At 32.3% G+C, this 27,005-nt stretch overlaps 1 protein-coding gene across 1 annotated transcript; it reads left to right on the plus strand.

Annotated features, from left to right (window-relative positions):
• LOC134720563 (lipid scramblase CLPTM1L-like) lies at positions 1–27,005 on the plus strand. The gene is made up of 18 exons (XM_063582887.1): positions 1–119; positions 2,852–3,040; positions 3,428–3,528; positions 4,075–4,258; positions 5,714–5,835; positions 6,795–6,867; positions 9,376–9,493; positions 10,090–10,184; positions 13,126–13,210; positions 15,605–15,708; positions 18,148–18,213; positions 18,606–18,656; positions 19,486–19,568; positions 20,456–20,490; positions 22,230–22,285; positions 23,408–23,452; positions 23,837–23,952; positions 25,193–27,005. Exons 2-18 carry the CDS (start codon positions 2,882–2,884, stop codon positions 25,275–25,277), a joined length of 1,578 nt encoding a protein of 525 aa, XP_063438957.1. The 5' UTR covers positions 1–119; positions 2,852–2,881; the 3' UTR covers positions 25,278–27,005.

The raw sequence follows: 27,005 nt of genomic DNA on the forward strand, positions 1-27,005 counted from the left end.
AATTTACTTCCGGGACTGAGTGGCCAATGATTTGTTTACACATTTTACAGTTTTGAATGTCAAAGATTACATTTGCACCTTAGACAGCCTTTATGTTGATCATTTATGAAATCTGAAAAGTAAAACATTTGAAAGGATACACGTAAAATGCACCAATCACTTATTTATTTCTTTATGAGGCCCCTTTTCAGCTATGTCTGGTCACCGGTCACTAAAATCTGATCCCTCATTTAAAGAGGGTGCCACACACTCTGCATCTTAATACCCTTGCAACAACTCTTTCAGGATTTGTAGGAGGTCTTTTTTAGGTCAAAATATCTACTATTATTGGATATACCCTCATACAATGTACCAGATGAACGAAAAATAAATGGCCGGGACACCTGTACACCTCCCCCTTTTCATAATTTTGCTTTTTTATTATTATTTATATATTTTTTTTCTGTCATACTTTATACTTGCTTATTTAGTTTTGGTTAATTTTACAAAATTACCCTTATTTCCCACCAGAAGCATTGAGAACTGGTCAAGTTTGACAGTTCAACTTAGATCTTCTTCTTCTTTAGTTACAGAAAACCATCAACATTTTGAAAATTACATTCTGGTGCATGCCTGATTGAGGTTGCTCTTTAAAATTAATTTCAATTTTTCTTTATTTTTAAACTTTACAATTTTTATTGAACTTTTAATTTTTACATTTTTTTTATTTTTTTTTTTAGATTAAGAATGTACTTAGGTGAGGTTAGGTGAAAATTTATAAATTAAGAAGTTAAAATTTATTCTTTAATCTGGTAGAGCATCAAATAAGGATACAAATAAGCTAAAAATATTGATAGGTCATGGACCTCCTTTTCGCGATATTTGAGATTTAAAATATGGCGGGAAAAGACTGAATCAGACTTTTACCTTACATTTGCATTGGTATTATTGGGTCCCAAAACAGAAGAAAGACAATTAAGAATCTTCTAAAATTTTGGAAAATGATATTTCATGAGGTATTCAATCTTATATGAAAAAATAAATGGGTGTTATGGGCCAAAATATTTTACATTGTGTTGATCGGAAAAACACCAAGGAGTCCGAACATTTGAACCAAATTCCAAAACCTCACCTAAGTACATCCTTAAGATAAAAAGTTAAAAACAATAGGTACATTTAGTTTACATTGTAAGTGAGGAAAGGTTTTAAGAAGTACTTCATGGGTAAGTGCATCCTTAAAGTTGTCTGTAGAAGTTTTGTTGGAAATTTCAGGTGGTAGTTTATTCCAGTCTTTGATTGTTTGGCTGAAGAATGAGAATTTAAAACTGTCTTTATTGCATTGGAGCTGTCTGAATGTTAATTGATGAGTAGATCTTGTTTTGGACTGGCTTTTTATCAGGATATCTTGAGATGGTATTGCAATTTCGTTATTTATTACTTTGTGGAACATTTGTAATCTGGTTTTAAGCCTTCGTTCTTGTAGGGTTTGCCATTTCCGATTTTGAAGCATATCAGATACACTGCTACCAGGTGTTGTGAAATCTGTTGCAAGTATATCGTGCAGCTAGCTCTTCTTTGCACTTGTTCCAGTCTGTATATATTTTCTGATGTATATGGGTCCCAAGCAGTACAGCAGTATTCGAGTTTTGGTCTTACTATAGCTATAGTTCGATATGCTCTTTCCTTCACTAATTTTGAACTAATTTTTAGATTGCGTCTGACGAAAGATAAAGATTGATTTGCTTTTGCTGCTGATTGTTGTATATATATGTTTGTTCAATTTGAGGTCTGAAGAGATTGTAATGCCTAGATATGTAGCTGATTGTACTTGTTCTAGGATATGACCGTGCATGTTGTGATAAAAGTGTATTTGTTTTTTCTTTGTTGAGACTCTTAAGATGTTACATTTGTCAGGGTGGAATGACATAAGCCAGTCTTGTTCCCATTTTATAGCTGCTTCTATGTCTTCTTGAAGCTTAATACAATCGTTTTGGCAGGTAATAGGCCGGTAGATAATGCTGTCATCTGCAAAGAGTCTTATTTGACTGTGTTTAAGGTAGTCGGGTAAATCATTGATGTAGATAAGAAAGAGTATTGATGTAGATGTACCAGCAAACTAGATGAGGGGCTAAGTGGTCTAAGTAGTTCTACTTTTGCAATCACTAGCCAGTCTACACTGAGGTTTTGAGTTTTGAGTTCCAACCCCCCTCGTGCAGGTACACTCTACTTCAAACTTAATTAACTACATTTAGGGTTGTCAGTTATCAAAGGCAGGTGACTTTCTCCACACACTCCGTCTTCCTCTGCAAACTCCTTCTTCCTCAACCCTTAAAAACTGACTGACATGAATTAGCCGAAAAGTGCCACTTAAAGTGGTGTTAAAACACAATCAATCAATCATACTGGATGGCCTCTATTACAAGACCTACCTATTGTATGTACATGTATTGCTTACTTGTTTTAGTCCTGAACAGACATGGAATATTTTCTTCTGGATATTAAGGATGTACTTAGGTCATGTTTTAAAATGAATTTTTGTCAGATGTTGGAACTTCTTGAGTTTTTTCATACTGTTTTGGGGTATATACATGTATATATGATGATCTTCCCCAGCCTGTGTAAGATCTTTTTACCATTTGTTGTTTATTTTTTATTCATTTTTACAACAAGTTATGAAATTTAATTTGTATGCAGGTTTATGATGGAAATGAGTTATCTTTATTCTTTAATCACTTAGACCTATCTTCTCAGTATTGACAACAATGACTTTAACCTGAACCTCTATGTAAACTTAAAAGCTTTTCTTATATAATCCCACTGAATTTATCTTTGATACGCATATAGTAACCTATTTATACATATTTTATTTCAGAAACCACCATTTAACTCACAGCAATCCAAGATGAAGCCATCATTTACTGCAATAGTTTCAGTCATATTTCTAGCTTACATAGCACATTCTATGTGGGTTATAGTTGGTATATTCTTTCCAACACCATGTAAAGATTCAAAAAGTTGTATAGCATCATACTTAGATAGGAAACCAGCACCAAAATTAGAAGTAAGTAACTAGTAACTTAATCCACAATTTTCTACATAAGAAAATGCATGTACCAAGTCAGGAATAAGTTTCAGGGTTCTCACTAAGGATTTTTGAAGGCGAGTACAGGGACCTATTATTTTTGGCCATTTTGAGTCCAACAGTAAGAATAAGATTTTTTATTGGAAAAGCAATATAATTTATCATTTTAGTCTCCATGACCTAATAGAGCAATGAAATGACATTTAATTTATATTTCTTTTAAACTTTAGCTATAAAATAATGATACATGTATTCGGATTATACAGAATATTTCAATCTTGGTGCATCTTTGGACTCCACAGTTTTGAAAATGGTGAGTCAAGACAGATTTACATGAGTCCTGTTTATCTTTTTTATGTATTACAGATCAAAGTTTATACATCTACAAGAGGAATGGGGGCAAAGGAATCTGATTTAAAACTTGTCTGGATAAATTCTACATTTGATGTCCATGAAACAGTGGAAAAGTAGGTACCTCATTGTAAATATAGTGACTTGCTAAGGATATCTTAAGGTGAGTCCAGGAACTCATCATTTTTGGCTTTGGTGAGTCCAACAGTAAGAAAAGGATGATTTATTATTTACGTCTCCATGAGCTAATAGAGCAATGAAATGATATAAAATTTAGATATCTCTTTAAACTTTTGCTATAAAATGATGATATGAGTGTTCAGTTTTTACAAAATTTTTCAATTTTGATTCATCTTTGGAAAGAATTTCAGGAAAGATTTTTGGCAAGAAAAACCATAAGGGAAAAGACTTGAGGAAAAAAATAATAAAACCAATGATAATAATATTCTTACATCTAAAGCTTGACTCCACAGGTAAATGGTAAATTTGAATAGAACTGATGGAAAATCTATCTCAAATTGAGAACAATATTATCGCACGACTCCTATATCGGAATGAGACTGTTCGTATGGGATTATACCCCTGAAAGATGTATTTCTTAATATCTTCAATTTAAAGCAACATTTGACTGCATGCATGATGTTTTAATTTGTATATTTCAGGACAGTTAATATATCTATCCCGTACAAAGTGAGAAACAATGGAACAATGTATCTACATGCCTTTGTTTTACCAAAGGGACAGGATCCTTTTAAAACTCTATACGGATCATACAAGTACACACCTATAACTACATACTCTCTTCCACAGTCAGAGTTCTTCAGTTTGGTAACTGACACAGCCAAGGTAGGGATAATACAAGACAGACACACACACACACTATACAAATACACACCTATAGCTACATACTCACTTCCATATAGTCAGAGTTCTTCATTTTGGTGACTGATGCAGCAAAGGTAGGAATTACACAGTAAGCATACACTCACAAAAAACAATTATACACACCTAAAACTCAAATTCATTTCACAAGTTATTATACCCATCTCAACAAAGTTTCAAAGGGTTATGGTATAATGTTTTTGACCAGTCTGTCTATCTGTCAGTCCTGTTCTTGTCATAATATCTCCTCTGAAACCACACATCAGAATTTCATGAAACTTTGTAGATAATAAGGACACACTATGTAGATGTGCATATTGACAGGAAAGTAATATTCAATTTTTTTCTAGGAGTTGTGCCCCTTTTACTTAAAATTTAGGCCAAAATATACTACTGCAACAGTATGTCATCGCAATTCCTCTTAAACCACACAACCAAATTTCATTAAACTTTGTAGATAATAAGGACATACTATGTAGTTGTGCCTATCAATTGGAACTTACGATATATATTTTTTTTCTAGAAATAATGCTCCTTTGAACTTAGAATTTTGGCCTTATCATACAATAGACCACTTTCGAGTTCATCCGTCACCGGCAAAAACTCGTCAATTATACACGCCTTTATGACGTCATTTACCAGATAGAGGGGCTCGCCTGTATCCCTGCACTATTTACGTTCATCAAGCGTCTTAGTGATCGTCTTTGTGCAGGATAAACTAGAAATATTGGTTGCTCTGTAGGTACTTACTGACATTTCCCTAATGACAGCAGTGTTGATTGTCAATTTTGAGAATTCAATTTGCCGAATAATTCGTACAATATAGAATTATAGTTTTCCAACCACTCGCTCAACATTGGAAGGAAGTGATGACGCCCCTAAACGCACAAATGACGATGATAAAGGCGCGTATAATTGACGAGTTTTTTTCCAGTGACGGATGAACTCGAAAGTCGTCTATTGCAACAGTTTGTCATCTCAACTTCTCTGAAACCACACAACAGAATTTCATGAAACTTTGTAGTAAATGTTCATATCAGCTGACTTTTGTAGAGTTTAGTCTTAAACTTAGCTAGGAATCTGTTGAGATTTTGTTTGTCCAGTGACAATGTGGGGGCGTGAGGAATGTGAGTGTTTGTTGACATATCAATATAAGAGAGCAAAAAGAAATCATTTGAAATTTTTGTTTCAAATTTCTCCATAATGAATTTTTTGATTTGATAATGTTCTTAATTCACTTACTTATAAGGTTGACATTTTACAAATTGTTTGCCATTCATGAGTCGGTTTCATATACTATACTAGGAATTCTTAGATAATGCAAAATTGCTCAAAGAAATAAAAAAGATATCTTTTCTATCATCAAGGTTAAAAAATTAGATTTCCTCAGTTCTGTAATTATTTTGATTTCTGTTTCAGAATAAAACTAGTCCTGATATACCTATCACCCATCTTAGACAGAGAGTCATTATATCTATAATGTCTGATTCTATTCAGTTTGACAGGATGGCAATGCCAGTGGAGATCCATAGACTCATAAAGTAAGTGTGTTATTTACATATTAAAAAGAAGATGTGGTATGATTGCCAATGAGACAACTGTCCACAAGAGACCAAAATGACACAGACATTAACAACTATAGGTCACCGTACGGCCTTCAACAATGAGCAAAGCCCATACCACATAGTCAGCTATAAAAGGGCACCAATAAGACAATGTAAGACAATTCAAACGAGAAAACTAACAGCCTTATTTATGTAAAAAAATGAACAAAAAACAAATATGTAGCACTTAAAACAAATGGAAACCACTGAATTACAGGCTCCTGACTTGGGACAGACACATACTTAAATAATGTGGCAGGGTTAAACATGTCTATCTGAAAACTTCGCAAAATTTGTGAAAAAATTGATTTTATGTTTATTCCATTGAGTAACATAGTTAATTATCTCAAATTGGGTTGACTCAACTGTATATAATGCACAGATCCATTGGAAATAACTTTCTCCAGTTAAAACCACAATGAAAAATTGTAACTTTTTAAAGAAGAAAATGAGAGAAGAAAATGTAAAATGTTTTTTTAATAATAAAAGACTAACATACAAATAAATTGTCCTTAGACCAGAATATCAATCTCCAACCCATATTCATTCAGATCTGTTTAAGCCATATAAGCTTTACCAAGCTAAGCAAGAGTTTTGTCCCTTGTTCTGTCAAACTTCCAGTTTACATTTGAGTCGAAATACAGGTATTTCAAAATATTTCTCTGTTCTGACTGACTTCAAGATAACGAGAGACAACTGTATGCATACATATATATTCTCCTGGAAAAGGATAATAATATATTTTTGATAAGACCATTAATTTGGTCACAGGGTACCTGGTGGACATCCCCTCAACATTAAAAGGTATATATTTTCAATAAGAAGTTTTCTGATAACTTTTTTCTCTGTAAAAACAGGATGTTAAATGCAGTTAATACCTATAACTTTTTTTACAGACCATCACCTGATGGAGATTATTTACCTATGTTATACATTGATCAGTTGGCTTTCCGTACAAAAGATTTAGTGGTGAGTTAGTTGTCAACCATTTATAGATATTACACATTCACCATAGGAATATATCTACTTAATAGTCTGGTAGTGTACACTTCTGGAGCACAGGAGGTATTAGGTTTGATCTCTTGTTGGCTAAATAAAGGCAACAGTAGTATACCGCTGTTCAAAACTCATAAATCTATGAACAAAAAGCAAAATCGGGGTAACAAACTAAAACTGAGGGAAACGCATTAAATATAAGAGGAGAACAACGACACAACAGTGCTCTCATATAAAAAAGAAGATGTGCTATGATCACCAATGAGACAACTGTCCACAAGAGACCAGAATGACACAGACATTAACAACTATAGGTCACCGTCCTGCTTTGATATACTTTTCTTGTCTGAGGGTGGTTGTTCTAATTGTTTTCACATGTCATCCATTATGTTATAGATAATGCATATTTTAAGGTTTTTCTTGTCGTAAAACATACCGAGGGGTGTCAGGATTGATCAAATGAAAGACCGACCATAGGGAGATGTGTTCTACGACAAGAAAAACCTTAAAATATGCATTATCTGACTTATATACCGTCCAAAAATATCATTTTTATAAAAATTTCAAAATTTATTATCCTATATTACTGACAACACTAAAGTGGGATATTCCTTTCTAATTCGTTCAGGTTTTAATACGCCCTACGGCTCATTAAGAATGTGAAATAAAACTCACTAATAAATCTAGATTATAAACCTTTTAAAAATTATGATCCATACACAATAAAAATATTACTGTAACTGCATGAAGTAAGACACAAATGTATTGTTACCATCCGATAACAGTGTATGACAAATACAAGACACATTGTAAGTAATTTATTGTACTACTTAGTTTATGGAAAAGGGGAGGGGTATTTTTTTCTATTTGTAATGTCATCTCTATCGCGGAAAAGTGGTTATTTTTTTAACAATTTTAATTGAATCGAATAAAAAATGAAAGTCTTTTAAATAGCAATACATTTTATTAACAGATAATCAGGATATAATTATAAACTCTCTGCAACCAACCCTTTTCTGAGTTACGTTAATGTCATTCAATAGAATTTAAGATTATCTTATTAGTTGATCATTTCATAGAGTAAAAAGGTATACATAGATTTAAAAAAAGTTAAGAACTGACACAAAGACAAATATAAAAACATGTAGGTCACAGTATGATTTCCAATTCAGCGTTTATCGTTCTTAACATGCATGAAATATTTGCCAATGGACGTTAAGCAAGCAACAAAAAATCAACCAACCTATTCAGTGTGACTCAATAAGATTTTCAAAATCTAACACACGAATATGGTAAATCTGGCTTTTTCTTTATGAAAGTCTATATTAAAATTCATCTCAAATAAATGATCATTTTTCTTTATTTTAGCGATAAATTAACAAAACTTCACGCTGTATTTGTTTCTAAAATTAAAATGCGGGCAATAAAGGTTTCTTTTACATCTATCATCGATTGAACTTTAATATATAAATTTCCAAATCGGCAACAAAAAACTATCAGACGAATAAAATTTTGAAGTAAATTATAGATTGCATTTTTATTAAGGAAAATAATGACCTCACACATGTCATTATTTTATGCCTTTGAGCATATTTCATTGAAACATGGTGTCGTCCGGGTTGATTCTGAAAAAGAATGACCGGTCGTTCTGAAAGAAAATAACTCCATATAGGTATATAATTGTTTGTTTGTCAATATTTGGCAGTTGATTAGTCATCAATTTTACAGCAATAGTCTACAATGTAAAATAAATGTCTTATACATAACCAGAATTGTTTGTACAAAATTAAACAACACTGAACACATAGATGAAAAATTCTTGTTAAAAATCTCTAATCTTTTATTATAACTATGAAAGGAGAAATTAGGTTCAAACAGCAACAAAGCAATGCAACATAAATATCAGGCCGTAGCTAGGAATTTGCAAGGGGGAGGGGGGGGGTTCGTTGGACTCAGAAAAAATAGACTTTAACAGTCACAATTTCGAACAGAACAGTGACTTTAACAGTGCTTATTTGTTTTCTAGGGGGGGGGGGGGGGGGGGGTTCGTCAAAAACCTTCCTTGGCTACGGGTATCAAAATTTTAAATCATCCCCTTCTACAATTGATCAAATGTTAGGAGGCATATAACAAATAGAAAGCTCAAAATAGCATTAGATTTGATAAGATATGATATGAAATAAAAATCAATACTGATAACTGAATATAAATGGCAGATACTGGAGATAAACAAATACATTAACTACAAACACACACCCTGACTTGAACACTTGGAGGCTTCCTCCACCAATAAAAAACTGGCCGTTATGATATAGCCCTAAAGTGGTGCTAAAAAGTGGTGTTAAAATGCCAACAATCAATCAATCAATCAATGAACACTCAGAGGAGATAAACTGGTCCTCTCTGATTACATAATTTAGTTGAAGAGCAACCAAATAACAGGACAAATGACATATTCTTTTTGTTTTATTTTATTTTCAGCCAATAAACAAATCTAGTCACACTTTACCACTAACAGTAGTATATTCACCTATATCTGTTGGGAAACTGAGGTTTTGGGAACATATGCAACAAGCAATAGACCAGTTACATAGTTATGGTAAGTCTCATAGTAATTAAATCAGTTACATGGTAATTATCATACTGTAGATTCATTTATATTCATGGGTACTAATTTTTGGGGATTATGGAAAACTTGCATGTTCACGGTTTTGCAAAACTCTGACTTCAAGCATATAGAAAATGTGACATTTTTGATCATTTAATTTTGTGGATCACATGTACCCACGAAATCCATGAACCTTGGTATCCAACAAATAATAATGAATTCACAGTAGTAATGTTTTGAAAACAAAATAATTCAGGATCATTGATTGATTGATGGCTGCTTAATCTCAACTATCTATAGCTAGTATTATTTGCATATTCAGGAATTAGAAAATTAATATGTAATATGCACAGGAAAAGATTGAAATGCTTAGGTCAATTTATTTTACAGATGATATACATGAAAAGTTTGATAGATATTTGAAATTCAAAATTAAGTTGATTTTAAGTTAAACTATCTCTAAACATGAACCTTTAGGTTTCAGTATCAAAGAATGACTGTTATAAAATGATAATTCCACATGATATCAAAATAGACCATATAATGATTTTAGGTAATTTTATTTTCTGTGTATTATATAATTCCAGGATTTTCAGAGAAGGACTCAGATGAACTGAAGGGTATATTTGTTGACACAAATTTTTATTTTCTGATGTTAACATTTGCTGTATCTGCATTTCATGTAAGTTTATTTCTGTAAAATGGAAAATCACTATTTTGGACTTGCTTGTTAGTATTTAATTTTTTAGACATTGAGCACATGTTTCTATGCATCCTATTTAAGATATTTCAAGGAATATATACCCAGACATTTAAGTTTCAAAATAAATTGTATGTATATAACCATACTTGTCAGGAAAATTACTTGAATTGTCAATGATGTCGTTGTGAAATTGATAGTTAAAATTGAAGTTATCTTCCTTTGTCCATAATTGAAGTTAAACCAATTTATAGTACAGCCTCCAGTCCTTTTATACATTGCAATGTTTATTTTTGGAAAGTTTGCTATAGCTTGCTATAGCAATAAACTTTCTTAAGGCATCGGCCTAACCAGAAAAGAGACAGCCTAACTAACTTTAGGAAGTGTGTCCTACTTCTAGATAATGTAGTACTGGTGTTTGAAAACTAATAATAGAAAGATGCTTTTGAAATTTTGAGCTCTTCTATTTTAATAGCATACAGCTTGAATAAAAAATGTACTGAATTTTCATCGATAAATCAAATTATTCAACTTTTGAAAGACGAACAAACACTACTTCGCAGATCTGCGCTACGCGGAAAGTTAAATCAATACACACATGAGACAGCAGTTTCTACATTATGATTTTATCGGTATTCTTCAGACATGCGTCAGATCCATATATGTATGCCTCCAAACGGGAGTACTACAATCCCGGTTTCAAAGGTTTCCTACCTTCCTCCGGTTGAAGAGAAAATTAATAGCGTGTCTAAAATATTTCATGAATGAACATTTTTCGTTGCTTTATACTACGATTTTTACAAATTTCTATTCAATATGTAAAAGCCAGAGAGTATCGGAAGTATCTGATCTCGGCCCACAACAAACTCGGACTATAATAAACTAAGCCTTCTACATATTCGGAATTAGAAATCGGACTATAACAAAAATCGTAATTATACTAATTGCTATTAAGACTCCTTAATAAAGTTTTTGCTCAGTTCTTATTATTTTTCTCCTTGGGGTCTATTTAGTTATATTTTTAGGGGCCAACAGAAGAGAGGAATTTACTATAGAACCCTAAGGGATTTTTTTCAATAACAATAATAAATTATAAACTTGAAGAAAACAGTAAGTGACAGACACACATGGTTTTCAGTAATGATCACAGGACCATAAAACAAATCAAATTAATTAAATTTAGGTTGAGTCCATGGTGTCACCCCACCTAACCCCTCATGTTTGAATACTTAAAAACAGTCAGATCCCCACTCCTAAACATTATATGTTCTTTATACGTTACAATAAAACAAATCAGATGAAATAAAAGGCGAGTCCCCTGGGGTCTCTCTCACCCCCTGGTTTTTTGAGAACTTATTAACAGTTGAGATCTCAACCCATATACCATATATATTATTGTTTGGGACAATGAAATAAATCAAATGAAATATAGAGGAACTCCAGAGGGGTCAGTCACCCCACCCATAAACCATATATATTTTTGTATGTGGCAACAAAACAATTCAAATGAAATAAAGTGGGTGTCCCTTTGGGTCAGCACCAACCCCTCATGTCTGGGAACTTAGAAACTGTCGAGATCCCCACCCCCTAAACCATATATATTTTGTATAGGGTAACAAAACAAATTCAATAAAATAAAGTGGGAGTCCCTTTGGGTCAGCCCCACCCCCTCATGTCTGAGAACTTGTAAACGGTCGAGATCCCCACCCCTAAACCATATATATTTTTGTATAGGGCAACAAAACAAATCAAATGAAATAAAGTGTGTGTCTCTTTCGGTACAGCCCCACCCCCTCATGTCTGAGAACTTGTAAACGGTTGAGATCCCCACCCCTAAACCATATATATTTTTGTATAGGGCAACAAAACAAATTTAATTAAATAAAGTGGGAGTCCCTTTGGGTCAGCCCCACCCCCTCATGTCTGAGAACTTGTAAACAGTTGAGATCCCCACCCCTAAACCATATATATTTTTTTATAGGGCAAGAAAACTAATCAAATGAAATAAAATGGGAGTCCCTTTGGGTCAGCCCCACCCCCTCATGTCTGAGAACTTGTAAACGGTCGAGATCCCCACCCCTAAACCATATCTATTTTTGTATAGGGCAACAAAACAAATTCAATGAAATAAAGTGGGAGTCCCTTTGGGTCAGCCCCACCCCCTGTTGTTTGACAACTTAGAAACTGTCGAGATCCCCACCCCCTAAACCATATATATTTTTGTATAGGGTAACAAAACAAATTCAATGAAATAAAGTGGGAGTCCCTTTGGGTCAGCCCCACCCCCTCATGTCTGAGAACTTGTAAACGGTCGAGATCTCCACCCCTAAACCATATATATTTTTGTATAGGGCAACAAAACAAATCAAATGAAATAAAGTGGGTGCCTCTTTCGGTACAGCCCCACCCCCTCATGTCTGAGAACTTGTAAACGGTTGAGATCCCCACCCCTAAACCATATATATTTTTGTATAGGGCAACAAAACAAATTTAATTAAATAAAGTGGGAGTCCCTTTGGGTCAGCCCCACCCCCTCATGTCTGAGAACTTGTAAACAGTTGAGATCCCCACCCCTAAACCATATATATTTTTTTATAGGGCAAGAAAACAAATCAAATGAAATAAAATGGGAGTCCCTTTGGGTCAGCCCCACCCCCTCATGTCTGAGAACTTGTAAACGGTTGAGATGCCCACCCCTAAACCATATCTATTTTTGTATAGGGCAACAAAACAAATTCAATGAAATAAAGTGGGAGTCCCTTTGGGTCAGCCCCACCCCCTGTTGTTTGACAACTTGGAAATGGTCAAGATCCCCTCCCCTTAACCATATATATTCTTGTACTGGACAATAAAACAAAGCAAATTCAAAAGAAGGCGAGTCCCTATTTTTAGTGACAACTGGTTTTTTTTTTACTCATTTCAGTTATTATTTGATTTTCTGGCCTTTAAAAATGACATCAGTTACTGGAGACAGAGAAAAACTATGGTTGGTTTGTCTACAAGGGCAGGTAAGTAGTTTAAAAATGACATCAGTTACTGGAGACAGAGAAAAACTATGGTTGGTTTGTCTACAAGGGCAGGTAAGTAGTTTAAAAATGACATCAGCTACTGGAGACAGAGAAAAACTATGGTTGGTTTGTCTACAAGGGCAGGTAAGTAGTTTAAAAATGACATCAGTTACTGGAGACAGAGAAAAACTATGGTTGGTTTGTCTACAAGGGCAGGTAAGTACATTTTCTGGCCTTTAAAAATGACATCAGCTACTGGAGACAGAGAAAAACTATGGTTGGTTTGTCTACAAGGGCAGGTTAGTACTTTAAAAATGACATCAGTTACTGGAGACAGAGAAAAACTATGGTTGGTTTGTCTACAAGGGCAGGTAAGTACATTTTCTGGCCTTTAAAAATGACATCAGCTACTGGAGACAGAGAAAAACTATGGTTGGTTTGTCTACAAGGGCAGGTTAGTACTTTAAAAATGACATCAGCTACTGGAGACAGAGAAAAACTATGGTTGGTTTGTCTACAAGGGCAGGTTAGTACTTTAAAAATGACATCAGCTACTGGAGACAGAGAAAAACTATGGTTGGTTTGTCTACAAGGGCAGGTAAGTACTTAATAAATGACATCAGCTACTGGAGACAGAGAAAAACTATGGTTGGTTTGTCTACAAGGGCAGGTAAGTAGATTTTCTGGCCTTTAAAAATGACATCAGCTACTGGAGACAGAGAAAAACTATGGTTGGTTTGTCTACAAGGGCAGGTAAGTACTTAATAAATGACATCAGCTACTGGAGACAGAGAAAAACTATGGTTGGTTTGTCTACAAGGGCAGGTAAGTAGATTTTCTGGCCTTTAAAAATGACATCAGCTACTGGAGACAGAGAAAAACAATGGTTGGTTTGTCTACAAGGGCAGGTAAGTAGATTTTCTGGCCTTTAAAAATGACATCAGCTACTGGAGACAGAGAAAAACTATGGTTGGTTTGTCTACAAGGGCAGGTAAGTACTTTAAAAATGACATCAGCTACTGGAGACAGAGAAAAACTATGGTTGGTTTGTCTACAAGGGCAGGTAAGTAGATTTTCTGGCCTTTAAAAATGACATCAGCTACTGGAGACAGAGAAAAACTATGGTTGGTTTGTCTACAAGGGCAGGTAAGTACTTTAAAAATGACATCAGCTACTGGAGACAGAGAAAAACTATGGTTGGTTTGTCTACAAGGGCAGGTAAGTACTTTAAAAATGACATCAGCTACTGGAGACAGAGAAAAACTATGGTTGGTTTGTCTACAAGGGCAGGTAAGTAGATTTTCTGGCCTTTAAAAATGACATCAGCTACTGGAGACAGAGAAAAACTATGGTTGGTTTGTCTACAAGGGCAGGTAAGTACTTTAAAAATGACATCAGCTACTGGAGACAGAGAAAAACTATGGTTGGTTTGTCTACAAGGGCAGGTAAGTAGGTTTACATAAAGAGACTTATAAATATTTCCTTGTTTAACAGCAATAGGGAAAAAAGCTTAGGTATATTGAGATTCGGCATTGAGATTTGATTTGATTTTTGTCTTTTTAATGCCACTTTTAAGCATTGCTTTTGGGCTATAGTGTTGCACATTTTTATAAGTTTCATCAATCCTATTTGACTCTAATCTTAAGCCAGAGTGCTCAGAGAAAACTGTAACCTTTAATTGGAAAACTGACAATGCTAGTCAATGAAGATTAGAGTTGAATAGGATTGATGAAACAAAATGCGTATTACCACTAAACACAGATCAAGTTGGAATTTAGGTGACATATCTTTAACAGTTCTATAGTTATGCCCCTTTACTAATACAAAAAATCCTGATTTTTTTGTTTCTGTTCTCTCATTTTAGTTTTTTTGTTTGCCTCAACCATATATTATAAAATTATACACAATTCTTATTACCACATAACACAAATCAAGTTATAAATTTGTGGTGTCACTTTTGCTGTTCCAGAGTAATGCCCCTTAACAAATGGAAAAAAGTGCTGATTTTTTCTTTCCGTTCACTCACTTTAGTAAGCTTCAATCAATTGTTATGAAATTATAAATTTTGCTTATTACCACAAAATAAACACAAAGTTTGAATTTCAATGTTTTCATTTATACTGTTTTAGAGTTATGCCTCTTTACAAATAGAAAAATTGTTAAATTTTTAGTTTCCTTTCTCTGACTTGAGATTGCCTCAACCAAATGTTATGAAACTTAAACACAATGGTTATTGCCAATTAACTTCGATCAAGGTTAAATTTGGGTAGCTTCTAAGATGTTACCCATTAATATTTTGTATATCTCACCCCTTTCTACAGAATAATTGTGTATTTTGGTCATTATTCTATTTTCAGTCATTATAACATTTTTATCTCTTTTTGTATATTTCAGTTGTATGGAGATGTGTGTCGACTGTTATTATATTTTTCTACCTTTGTGATCAGGAAACCAGTTTATTGGTACTGATACCAACTGGAATAGGAGCTTTTATAGAGGTAGGTGTTAATGTGAACAGGAAACCAGTTTATTGGTACTGATACCAACTGGAATAGGAACTTTTATAGAGGTAGGTGTTAATGTGAACAGGAAACCAGTTTATTGGTACTGATACCAACTGGAATAGGAGCTTTTATAGAGGTAGGTGTTAATGTGAACAGGAAACCAGTTTATTGGTACTGATACCAACTGGAATAGGAACTTTTATAGAGGTAGGTGTTAATGTGAACAGGAAACCAGTTTATTGGTACTGATACCAACTGGAATAGGAGCTTTTATAGAGGTTAGTGTTTACTTGATTAGGGTCTTGATATAGTTACCAGACTATAACGTTGGCCAACAAATAATTTTGTCATCTTTTCTCAGCAACCAGAATGACCTCATATTTGGTCATCAGCTTGACAATGATGAGTTGTAATTTGTGAACGGATGTGTCTTTTTGGTCCAGCCTCCCCAGTCATGGTCACTGAACTAAAAACTTACTAGAACACACCCGCGAAATCGCGGGCACTCAGAGCGGTTTGAAAGGATGTAAAGTGTTGTAGGAAGAATTTTGTAAAAGATTTAATGACTTGAGGATTTCAGGAAAAGTATCAAAAGTCATAGGTACTTGGGGACAGTAAATTTGTTTTTTTTAACCCTCCTCCTTTATTTCCAAAATTCCCATTTTTTAGTTTTCTATTAATTTCATTATGAACATACATTTAGTGTACATGTATTATGAACGTTCCAGCCAGGAGCTTGTAATTCAGTGGTTCGGTGATATTTGTTTTTCGTTTATTTTTTGTACATAAATAAGGCTGTTAGTTTTCTCATTTGTTTTGTTTTACATTGTCATTTCGGGGCCTTTTATAGCAGACTATGCAGTATCGGCTTTTGCTTATCGTTGAAGGCCGTAAGGTGACCTTTAAATGTTAATTTCGGTCAGTGTCATTTTGGTCTCTTGTGGAGAGCTGTCTCATTGGCATTCATACCACATCTTCTTTTTTTTGTAAAACATTTAGTGACTTGAGAATTTCAGAAAAAGGTATCAAAAGTCATAGGTAATTTGGGACAGGATAATTGTTTTTCTAGACTGGCTCCTCCTTTTTCAACAAAAAAATCCTTTTTTTTTTTTGTTCTCTATTAATTTTAATGGCATATGAATAATTTTAGCGCTTATCTGTATATTATGAACATTCATTAAAGGAAGGGTCAGGGCAGAGGCGGATTTAGGGGGCCCGCCCCCCCCCTTTTCTGTAAAATAATTCGTTGGTTATATAGGGAATCACTGAAGCATGACCAGAGCGGGTCCCTCTTAGGCAGTCAACGGGCCCCTGCGTATGAAAATTTCTGGATCCGCCACTGTGGAGGGGCCCTGATCCCAATATCCCGGGCTTAAAAACATGAAATCCCGAGGTTCTGAATTTATTATACAAATTAAATATCTCGACATCCCGAAATTCGAAAAAAGAAATCCCAGATCCCGAAATGGTCAATCCTGAAATTTCGATCTTAAAAACACCCATTCTAGACGTCCCGAAAGTGTATTTTCTTTTTACAGTCAATTCTCAGTTTAATAATTGATCCACAACGGTCATTGATATTTAATACAGACCCTCTCTATTAGATAAACCCTGTGACTGCCGTGGATAGTAAACTTGAAAATGATATCAGACAGAAAATACACTTTATTCGTAGTCTGAAAAAGAAAAACGCAAACCGGAGGTCTAATCATTATCTGACTTACATTTCGTCCAACATTAATATGAATACAGTATTTTCTGTCTTATATCCGTCATTGGACGAAATGACAGATATAAGACAGAAAATACACTGTTTTCTTGGTATTAATGTATGTTCAAAGTATACAGAAAAACGCAAACCGGAAGTCTAATCTGACTTTAAATTTTGCCCAATGACGGAAACATCTCCGGACGTCTTTTTTCTCGTTTTTCACCCAAAATAACTCAATCTGAATAATCATATGAATGGATGACAAATGCGATTATGCACTGTACCCATAGGACACAGAGGCATGATTATTAATTTATTGTGGAAAGAAGAGAAGTGACACCCAAAATGAGGTCTTCTCGTTTAATAGTATAGATGATAGTTAACATGTTATAGCTTTGCCATTTAAATTAGAACATTTACAATATCCTCAATCACAAGGACACATTTGGTGGGGTTCGTGTTGTTTATTCTTTAGTTTTCTATGTTGTGTCATGTGTTCTATTGTTTTTCTGTTTGTCTTTTTCCTTTTTAGCCAATTTTCATGTTTTTTTGTGGTAGACTTTAATTACCATTTTAAGTGTTCAACGAAATAAAAAAAAAACTGTTGTCAAAAGCAAAGTGTAAATTTCCATTTAATGTTTCAGTACATGGATACAGGCATACAATCTAGAGAAAAAAATCAATAAATATACTTTGAACTAATTTCTTTGTTTCTTTTGTAGGGATGGAAAGTTAAGAAAGCTTTCAAAGTTTCATTTAGATTTGAAAATGGAAAACCAAAATTTGATGTAAGATATTTAATAATTGTTAAGAAGTGATATGTTGTATGTATTTATAATAAAAAGTCCAAACTTTCAAGTGGGTAACTTATTATATTTGTTTTTATATGACTTTCCAGAAGTGTTCCAGAAGTGTTAGATATGCCATGATGAATCAAAAACAATTTGAACTTATATGTCCTAGCTGGCAATTTAGAAATAGTAAGCTTTTTAAACATACTTGTTCTTTAAAGGAGAATTCAGTAAATCATATGTTTTTTCATGTATATTGAAAAGATGGAGAAAAAAAGAGGAAAAACAAATCCTTCAAATTACATTAATAAATTCTCAGGTTGTTTTTTTCTGAAATAAATATTAATCTTTGTAGCTTTGATTAACCCAGTTTGAATGTTACATTTTAGATTGGTTCGACATCAGACAAAGAAAAAGAAACAGAAGCATTTGATTCTCTAGTAAGTCATTATACAATAATAAAACAATACTGCTCAATTGACGAAAACAGTATTTAGCATTATTTAATTTTATAAACAAAAATAAAGCAAACATGACTAAAACAAAATTATCTTTAAGTGTACAGACAAATAAAGACATTTTATGAAGTCAAAACAAAAATGTGTATCCAGGTTTTATATTATGACGTAAATCAGATTATTATCTGATTTTCTGTGAAAATATGTTATCTTTTTGATATTATTTATGGTGCTACTCTTCTAGAGTATTGGTAACATACTCTACACAGGCAAATTTTATTCACGTGAAATTTATGTGAAATTCACATGAAATGAAATTCATTCATGTGAAATTCATGTGATCAAAATTTGCCTGTGGAAGTAGGAGGACAGTTCTTATGTTGGCCTTGAAACAGATGCGAGATGCAAAATAAGTTTTTTTGTTTTTATTAATTTTGGTGTTTCATGTTTTTCAAATAAACATTTTTAGCATAGAAAATATTCTATGAAGTCTATTGTAAAATATTACTACTTAGGAAGTGAATTTAATATATTACTCATTCCTTTAACCAAATCCATCTTGCAACTGATGAACAAAAATAAACATGTGAAGCCTTTATGTGGTATATCACAAAGTGTCCATTTTGCATGATTCTTTCTTGGATATCTCCTTAAGTAATACAGCCATTATCTGAATTCTGTGATAAAATGTATTATTTTAAGTTTTGCTGTAAAATATTAAAAATGATACACATAAAAGAAAAAAGAAAAAAAAACATGTTAGCTTCTATAAAATTTGTACAGGAAAATATTAATATTTATTGTTTTACAGGCTATGAAGTATTTATCCTTTGTATTGTTGCCATTAGTGATAGGTGGCGCCATCTACTCTTTGTTTTATGTTCCACATAAAAGGTAAATAATAACTACTTAGTAAAACAATTGTAGCATTTCTTGACATTGAATTCTATCATAGAAACCTCCAAAATGGAGATAATCTTACATAGATATAAGAAGATGTGGTATGAGTGCCAAATAGACAACATTGCCTTTAAGTCACAATTGTAATTTAAATAAACAATTATAGGTCAAAGTACAACCTTCAAAACAGAGCCCTGGCTCATAACAAACAGCAAGCTATAAAGAGCTCCAAAAAATGACTAGTTTAAACCAAGGGTCTAACCTATATGAAAAACTAAAAACAAAACAATAAAATGAAAAAAAATCATGTACATCCCATACATATAGTTAAGTGATACTTAAAGTTTGATGTTAAAAAAAGTGCCACAAGCCACAAAAATTAAAAAGGAATGAAATTTCAAGTTAAAATAACTTTTTTTATATTTTATGTTTTCTGTCTACACAATGTCCCAGAACTTCCAGTAAAATTAATATCCTTCCACTTTCATTTTTTGATATCCTAAAAAAGAATGCAACACATTTCATTCCCAATGTTTTTCAGTTCAGCAAACTTTTAATCTGATCAAGTTCAGAAATCAATTGTGAAACTTGTCTTTTCTTCATTCAACTCCAATAGAAAGTGGAGTTGTTAAATCAAGCTCATTAACTCTGGTATAGAATAAAACTTGAGAAAAAATAAAGTTATCTTTCTTTGCTAACAATTAAACAAAAATAAACATTTGAATGAAAACATTACTAAGAAAATATATAATTGTTTTGTATATATCTTATGTTGACTGTTTTTATGCATATTAAAATGTAAAATTGATAAATAATAGAATTAAAATAATGAGAAATGTAAAATAATAATTGGATTTCAATTGATTTACATTTATTTTCAGTTGGTATTCCTGGTGTATACAAAGTCTTGTTAACGGTAAGAATACAACAATTATGATAATTTTAATAAAGTGTCTTATATTAATCTTACAAATAAATATACAAGTTCAATATACATAACATTAAAAACAAAGACCAATGTGAAGTCTACATAGACTTGAGAGACACTAAATTTACAACAAAACACATAAAAATATATATAATTTAAATTATAAAATTATTTTCAAGGACACCTTAAATAATGACATTTAAAAAATCCACATTTGGTATAGGTAAAAATATAATTAAAAAAGAAATCTATGATACTGTAAGTCGGATAGTTGTAAAGGTCTTTTAAAATTGAGAATGGAAATGGGGAATGTGTCAAAGAGACAACAACTTGACCATAGGGCAGAAAGTATATATTGGTATTTCAAGTCAGACATACATGTAGGTGTAAAGGATTACAAAGGAGACTCAAAAAACACTTGTCAATTAACATTATATAACCAGAAAACATTTACACTTTAAATGAAAGAACATAGGTGCTGATTTGCAAGAAAAGATAATTGAAGACCTCAATTTTTTATGTTTAGTTGAAAATTTTGAATTTAAGACTATCGTTTCATACTTTATTTTAAAATTTTCTTTCTTTTAAATATTCTTTTGAGAATTTTAACATTATTGTGTTATTCAATATAAAATCTTAACAGAATACTGTAGATGCATATGTTTTTGTGGGTACAAATTTTCCATATTAATGGATATATGATTCTGTGGTTTTATAACAGTTTGTATACAGTCCAATAGCAAAATAGTACTTCGTTGAACAGTTAAATTTGTGGTCAGAAGTGGATTTAGGGGAGATGGGCCAGGACGCCCAGGCCCCCCTTTTCCTAGGAAAAATTTGGTTGCTTATATTGGGAATCACTGAAGCATGACCAGAACAAGTCCCCTCTTAGGCAGTCAAAGGGCCCCCACTAAAGAAAAATTATGGATCCGCCACTGGTGGTTCACTTGTTCCAACAAAATCCATAAAATTTTGTATCCAAGCAATAAAAATGACACCACAATACGAGGAATTTTAACATCCTATAGTTTTCAAAATAAAGTTGCAGGCATAATTATATTCTCATAATAATTTTTAAAACGCAATAACATCTTACATGTACTTATATTGCCATTGGGCTTTAAGCTATAAACAGTTAATCAATCAAAACTATAATCTGACGGACACAGATATATCTCGTAATTACGTTATTTTTTAATAGCATAGCATAATTACATTTAATTGCCACTGTACTTGAAGAAATTAACAATCTATCAATGATAATTTCATTTTGACAAAGTCTGTAAATATTCAAATATATGAATGAATTTTATGACTGCCTTAATACTTGACTAGAATTTTTTGAACTGATGATTGCACTTTATGTTTTCTAGAAGATATTACAGCTTATACACTTTATTATATTCACCAAGTACACATATCTATATTTTTTACATGGTAAACTATTAAACAGATTAGGGGTTTGAATAAGGCTTGCAACCACTACTTTGGACTCAGGGCTGTTGGCAATCCTTTTATCAAAATGAATAAATAATTAAATTAACTGTGATTTTTATCCATAATGTAATGTCAGACAGATACGTGTTTGATAAAGCCTGTATTTGCAAAATTGACTGATATCAATATAGTAACGGTTTGCTGACACAGCAAACCAAAAGCAAACCAAAAGCAAACCAAACAATTTACTACTTTATATACATATAATAAACTATACTTTTGTTTTTTAGGTGTATATGCCTTTGGATTTTTATTTATGTTACCACAGTTGTTTGTTAATTATAAAGTAAGTATATGTATATGCGTAAATATAATGTAGTATTAATATGAAATTCATTACTTTTGGAAAAACTACAATACCCCATATAAACATGTAAAATGAAGACGCCTGCCTTGCAGGTGAAACATGTAGACCTTAGATAATAAAATTGCAGACCATTTGAAGTGTTGTCAATTTTGAATATTAAACATGTAAAATGTATATAACTGTTGTTAAAACATTGATACAAACAAACAAGGTACAAAATGAATTTTATAAGTTTCACTTCTGTTAATATAGACAATTCTATTTCCCATAGGAAATCCATTTAGCGATAAAACCATTTATACTATGAAGTTTCGTTAATAATTATATCCTAGAATGAAAAGTAGATATGATACTGTTTTATTCTAAGGTCAAAACATATGACTATGCAGCATATTTTCAACATTTAAATGCCTCAAACTTCTAATGCTAAGTAATAATGTTTTTTTTACAAAAGGAGTAGATCCAGAAAGACCCCTTTTTGGCCCCAAAATATGGCGGTTTTATAAAATTGTTAAAATGAAAACTTTTAGTTATTTATTGGACATTAGAATGCCCTGCTATATAAATATCGGCTGTTTTTGACAACATAATGCACGCATATCGAGTACTAGCACCACTAATTCATGATAAATTACTGAAATCTCATATTTCTAGCATTTTAGTTAAATTTTAGACGGTTTCTGTGTAAAAGGATAGTGGCCGCATTTGTGTTCATCCTTAATATTGAAATGTAAGTTGTTGTTGATGATAATACACAACATACATAAAGGATGAGGATGAACACGGATGCGGCCACCTTCACTGTTGACCAAAACCATCTGAAAAGTGACTGTTTTATTGCATAATTGATAGATTTTTCATAATACAGCTTCAATCGGAGCATTTTTATTTACTTAATCAGTCAAAAACTTTCACATAAACTAATTGAATCAAATGAAATAGACACTCAAGTATTTTAAAAGTGGTCAAAAATTTGTCAGATGAATCTGAAATTTGTGGCCAAAATTGATCCTTACTTGACCTACTCCCTATCAATATGTGAACACAGTTTTTCACAATTTAGATTTATTGTTACTTATGTGAGTAATGTTTCTATTTCAGTTGAAGTCAGTAGCACATCTACCATGGAGGGCCTTCATGTATAAGGTAATTTAAACTTAGTTAATCAGATATTCTTAATATTTTACATGACTATCAAAACTTTTTTTTTCTTTGATAAGGTGCCTTAATGTGAAATATAAATTGTAATCGTTAAAACTTTTAATATGTACATAATGCATTCTTAAAATATTTTTATTATTTGGGGAAAATTTCATATTTATGAAATTTTATTTGTTTGTTTGAAATTGTGTTAAAAGTCTTAAAACATTTTGTCTAAGTGAAAAAATAGATCAGAGCGATTGAAGATTTGAAAAGTTATAAATATTCATATATAAAGAATTTAATTATATTTTTGTCTCCTGAAAAAAACTTTGAAAAAGTGAGATAAGCTGTGAACTTTGAAGTAAATTGACGAACTTCACATTTCAGGCTTTCAACACATTTATAGATGACATATTTGCATTTATAATCACCATGCCAACAGCTCATAGACTTGCCTGTTTTAGAGATGATCTGGTTTTTGTTGTTTATTTATACCAAAGATGGTAAGTTTTACTCAGCAAGATTCATAAATTTAACTGAACAGAAAAAATTTAATTAAACATGAAAAATTATGAGTCCAATTAGAATCTGTATGAAAGAATCCACTAATGGCAATAGTTTGAGAATAATTATGTTAAGTGTAGGCCCATTCATTTAGAACATGGTCCCATAATTGAATGATTGGCCCAAGTGTGTATGGTAAGGTCAACAAGGTGGGTGTCCAATCTCCCTCAGTTAGAGAAAAATGTTTCAATTTTTACCCCAGGGTTTTTGTCGAGCCTTCGACTTTTGTCGAAAAAGCGAGACTAAGCGATCCTACATTCGGGCAGCAGCAGCGTCCACAAATATTCACTCTGTGGTTAAAGTTTTTTAAATTTTAATAACTTTCTTAAACTATACTGGATTACTTCCAAACGTGGACAGAAGCTTGTTTATGATCACAAGATAGTATCCAGAATGGAATTTTGTAAAAATGAAATTCAATCTTTTCCCGTATTTTACTTATAAATAATAGTTTTTTTGCGGGAAACATTACATTCACTCTGTAGTTAAAGTTTTTAAAATTTGAATAACTGTCTTAAACTATCCTTGGTTTGTACCAAACATGGACAGAAGCTTGTTTATGATCAAAAGATAATATGCAGAAGTAAATTTTGTAAAAATAATCTGTTTTTTCCATATTTTACTTTTAAATGGACTTAGATTTTCTGCCCAGAAACAATACATTCACTCTGTGGTTAAATTTTTAAAAAAAATAATAACTTTCTTATACTACTTTTAATTTGTACCAAACTTGGATAGAAGCTTGTTTATGATCAAAAGCTATTATTTAGAAGGAAAATTTGTTAATATTTTGTACCTGTGTATCTGTATTTTACTTATAAATGGACTTAGTTTTTCTTCCCGTTAACATTACATACAGTCTGCAGTTAAAGTTTTTAAACATTTATCAGATTCATAAACTATCCTGGATTTTTACCAAACTTGGACAGAAGCTTCTTACAATCAAAAGATCTTATCAAGAAGAATATTTTTATTTTTTTCCCTCATTTTTGTTGAGCCTGTGATTTTCCGTGGAACCCTTACAAATTTTTTACCCTTGATAGATAGAATAATGTTGTGTAAGAATCTCTAGAAAGCTTCTAATAAAATACATAATTGCAAAATAAAAAAACTTCAATATTAAACAACTATGTAAAAGTATTTATTCTTTACCTGACATTTATAATATTGTTGTTTCAGGTTATACCCTGTTGATATGAAGAGAGTTAATGAGTTTGGTGTGTCTTATGATGATGAAGATGGAGAAACAAAAAAGACAAAATAAAACCAAAGACTTAACAATTACCAACTCTTTTAATGTTAAACTGAAGATCTGAGGTTTTTTAATTTGTAAAAAAACTTGACCTCATAATAATGGAAAAATGTTATTTCTGTAGAGGTTAAAAGAATAAGGGCCATAATTAAGTCAATGTTTCAGAGATGGATTATTATCATTTCCACTAAAAAGTATTGTACTTTGGCGGACATTATCTGGATTTGGGATACATTGTAAAGCTCAAAGTAAAATTGAAGAAAAGGAATTTTGAAAGATGGTTGGCACAAATAGTAAATGGAATGAAAATATTAATTTGAATATAATGGGATTGATAGATTTTGTTTGTTAAGATTTAATGTCACTTTTTACACAATTATACAATTTCATGACGAGGGAGTTTTATTTGAGGTGGAAACCGTGCCATATAAAGGTGATTTTCACATCTATTGATGTACTTAGACAACACTGCAGATATTTAAAGGCAGATTAAGCCCCCCCCCCCCCTTTTTGAGAAAAAAATTTGGTTGCTTATATAGGGAATCACTGAAGAGTGACGAAATCAGCATTTATGAAAATTTCTTGATCCGCCACTGATATTTATTTTGAATGCATATTTCCGAAAGTCAATTAACATTGAATGTAGGGTGTTAAGCTTTTGAAAATGACTGAAATTTTCTAAAATCTAAATGTTTTTGAATAGCAAGTACTTGGCCCGCCTCATTACATATGGATTGCCACATTCATAAATAAATATCCAAATGAAAACTGAAAAATGGTTGTTTATAAAAGTACAATTTTGTTTTTATTAGAAAACTGAATGAGTTGATTTTAAAGTTAAATCAATTACCTAAGAATGTTGTTTAAATGTTAAGTATTACTTTGTTGTATTATGTTTATTGTTTTTGACACACTCTCTGATCAAAACAAAGGGAGGGAATTAGGCCAATATGTTTCCCTTTGAAGTGTTGTAAAACTATTAATCAACTTTCTTAAAATGTTCACTGTACGTTAGTCTGACAACCATAAGTGTGGAAATGATTGAAATTTGTCCAGCATATCTGCTTTAGGGCGTTAAACATTTAAAATAAAACCAGACGTCCTTGTCCTGTTAATGATATTATTTTGATGTATCATCTTGTTATATTGGTGATCATGTACCTCAATTCCTTGCATCTTTTTCTTTAGCGCTATTCATCTTCATCTGTCTTCTACTAGCATCTTCTTTAGTGGTATGCAGCATCGTCTGTAAATGATATGTTAATGTTTGATTTAGTGTTTTATTTGACAAACATATTATGCCTCATTGTGTATTGCAAGACATGCTTACTATAGGCACACAAAGTCTCACTATTCATGGGCGGATCCAGCCATTTTGAAAAGGGGGGTTCCAACTAAAGGTACCCATTCAAATGCATTGATCTTTCAAAAAAAAGGGGTGTTCCAACCCTCGGAACCCCCCATCTGGATCTGCCACTGCTATTTTGTTCGATAGTCAGGATATTCCAATACTGTAATTTGGTTTATGCATTTATAATTTGGTTTATGCATTTATAATTGGGTTAATGCATTTATAAATGCAAATTTCGGGCTTCTGGCAAAATACTAGATCTAATTAATGCAAATGCAAAATTTAATGGAAAAAAAACATTACTGAAATTATGAAAGCTAGATTTCATTTTTGGGAACCTGATACTATTGCATTTTTTTATTAATAAAATCATGGCAATAAATTCTGAA

This window comes from Mytilus trossulus, chromosome 6, assembly GCF_036588685.1.
Source record: "Mytilus trossulus isolate FHL-02 chromosome 6, PNRI_Mtr1.1.1.hap1, whole genome shotgun sequence".
NCBI lineage: Eukaryota > Metazoa > Mollusca > Bivalvia > Mytilida > Mytilidae > Mytilus > Mytilus trossulus.

What these genes read in the sequence shown, in the direction of transcription:
- LOC134720563 (XM_063582887.1), top strand. Translation starts at nt 2,882, where the DNA reads ATGAAGCCATCATTTACTGCAATAGTTTCAGTCATATTTCTAGCTTAC. An exon ending in GTCCATGAAACAGTGGAAAA is followed by an intron (nt 3,529 to 4,074) that starts GTAGGTACCTCA and finishes TGTATATTTCAG; the next exon opens with GACAGTTAATATATCTATCC. An exon ending in TGGTAACTGACACAGCCAAG is followed by an intron (nt 4,259 to 5,713) that starts GTAGGGATAATA and finishes TTTCTGTTTCAG; the next exon opens with AATAAAACTAGTCCTGATAT.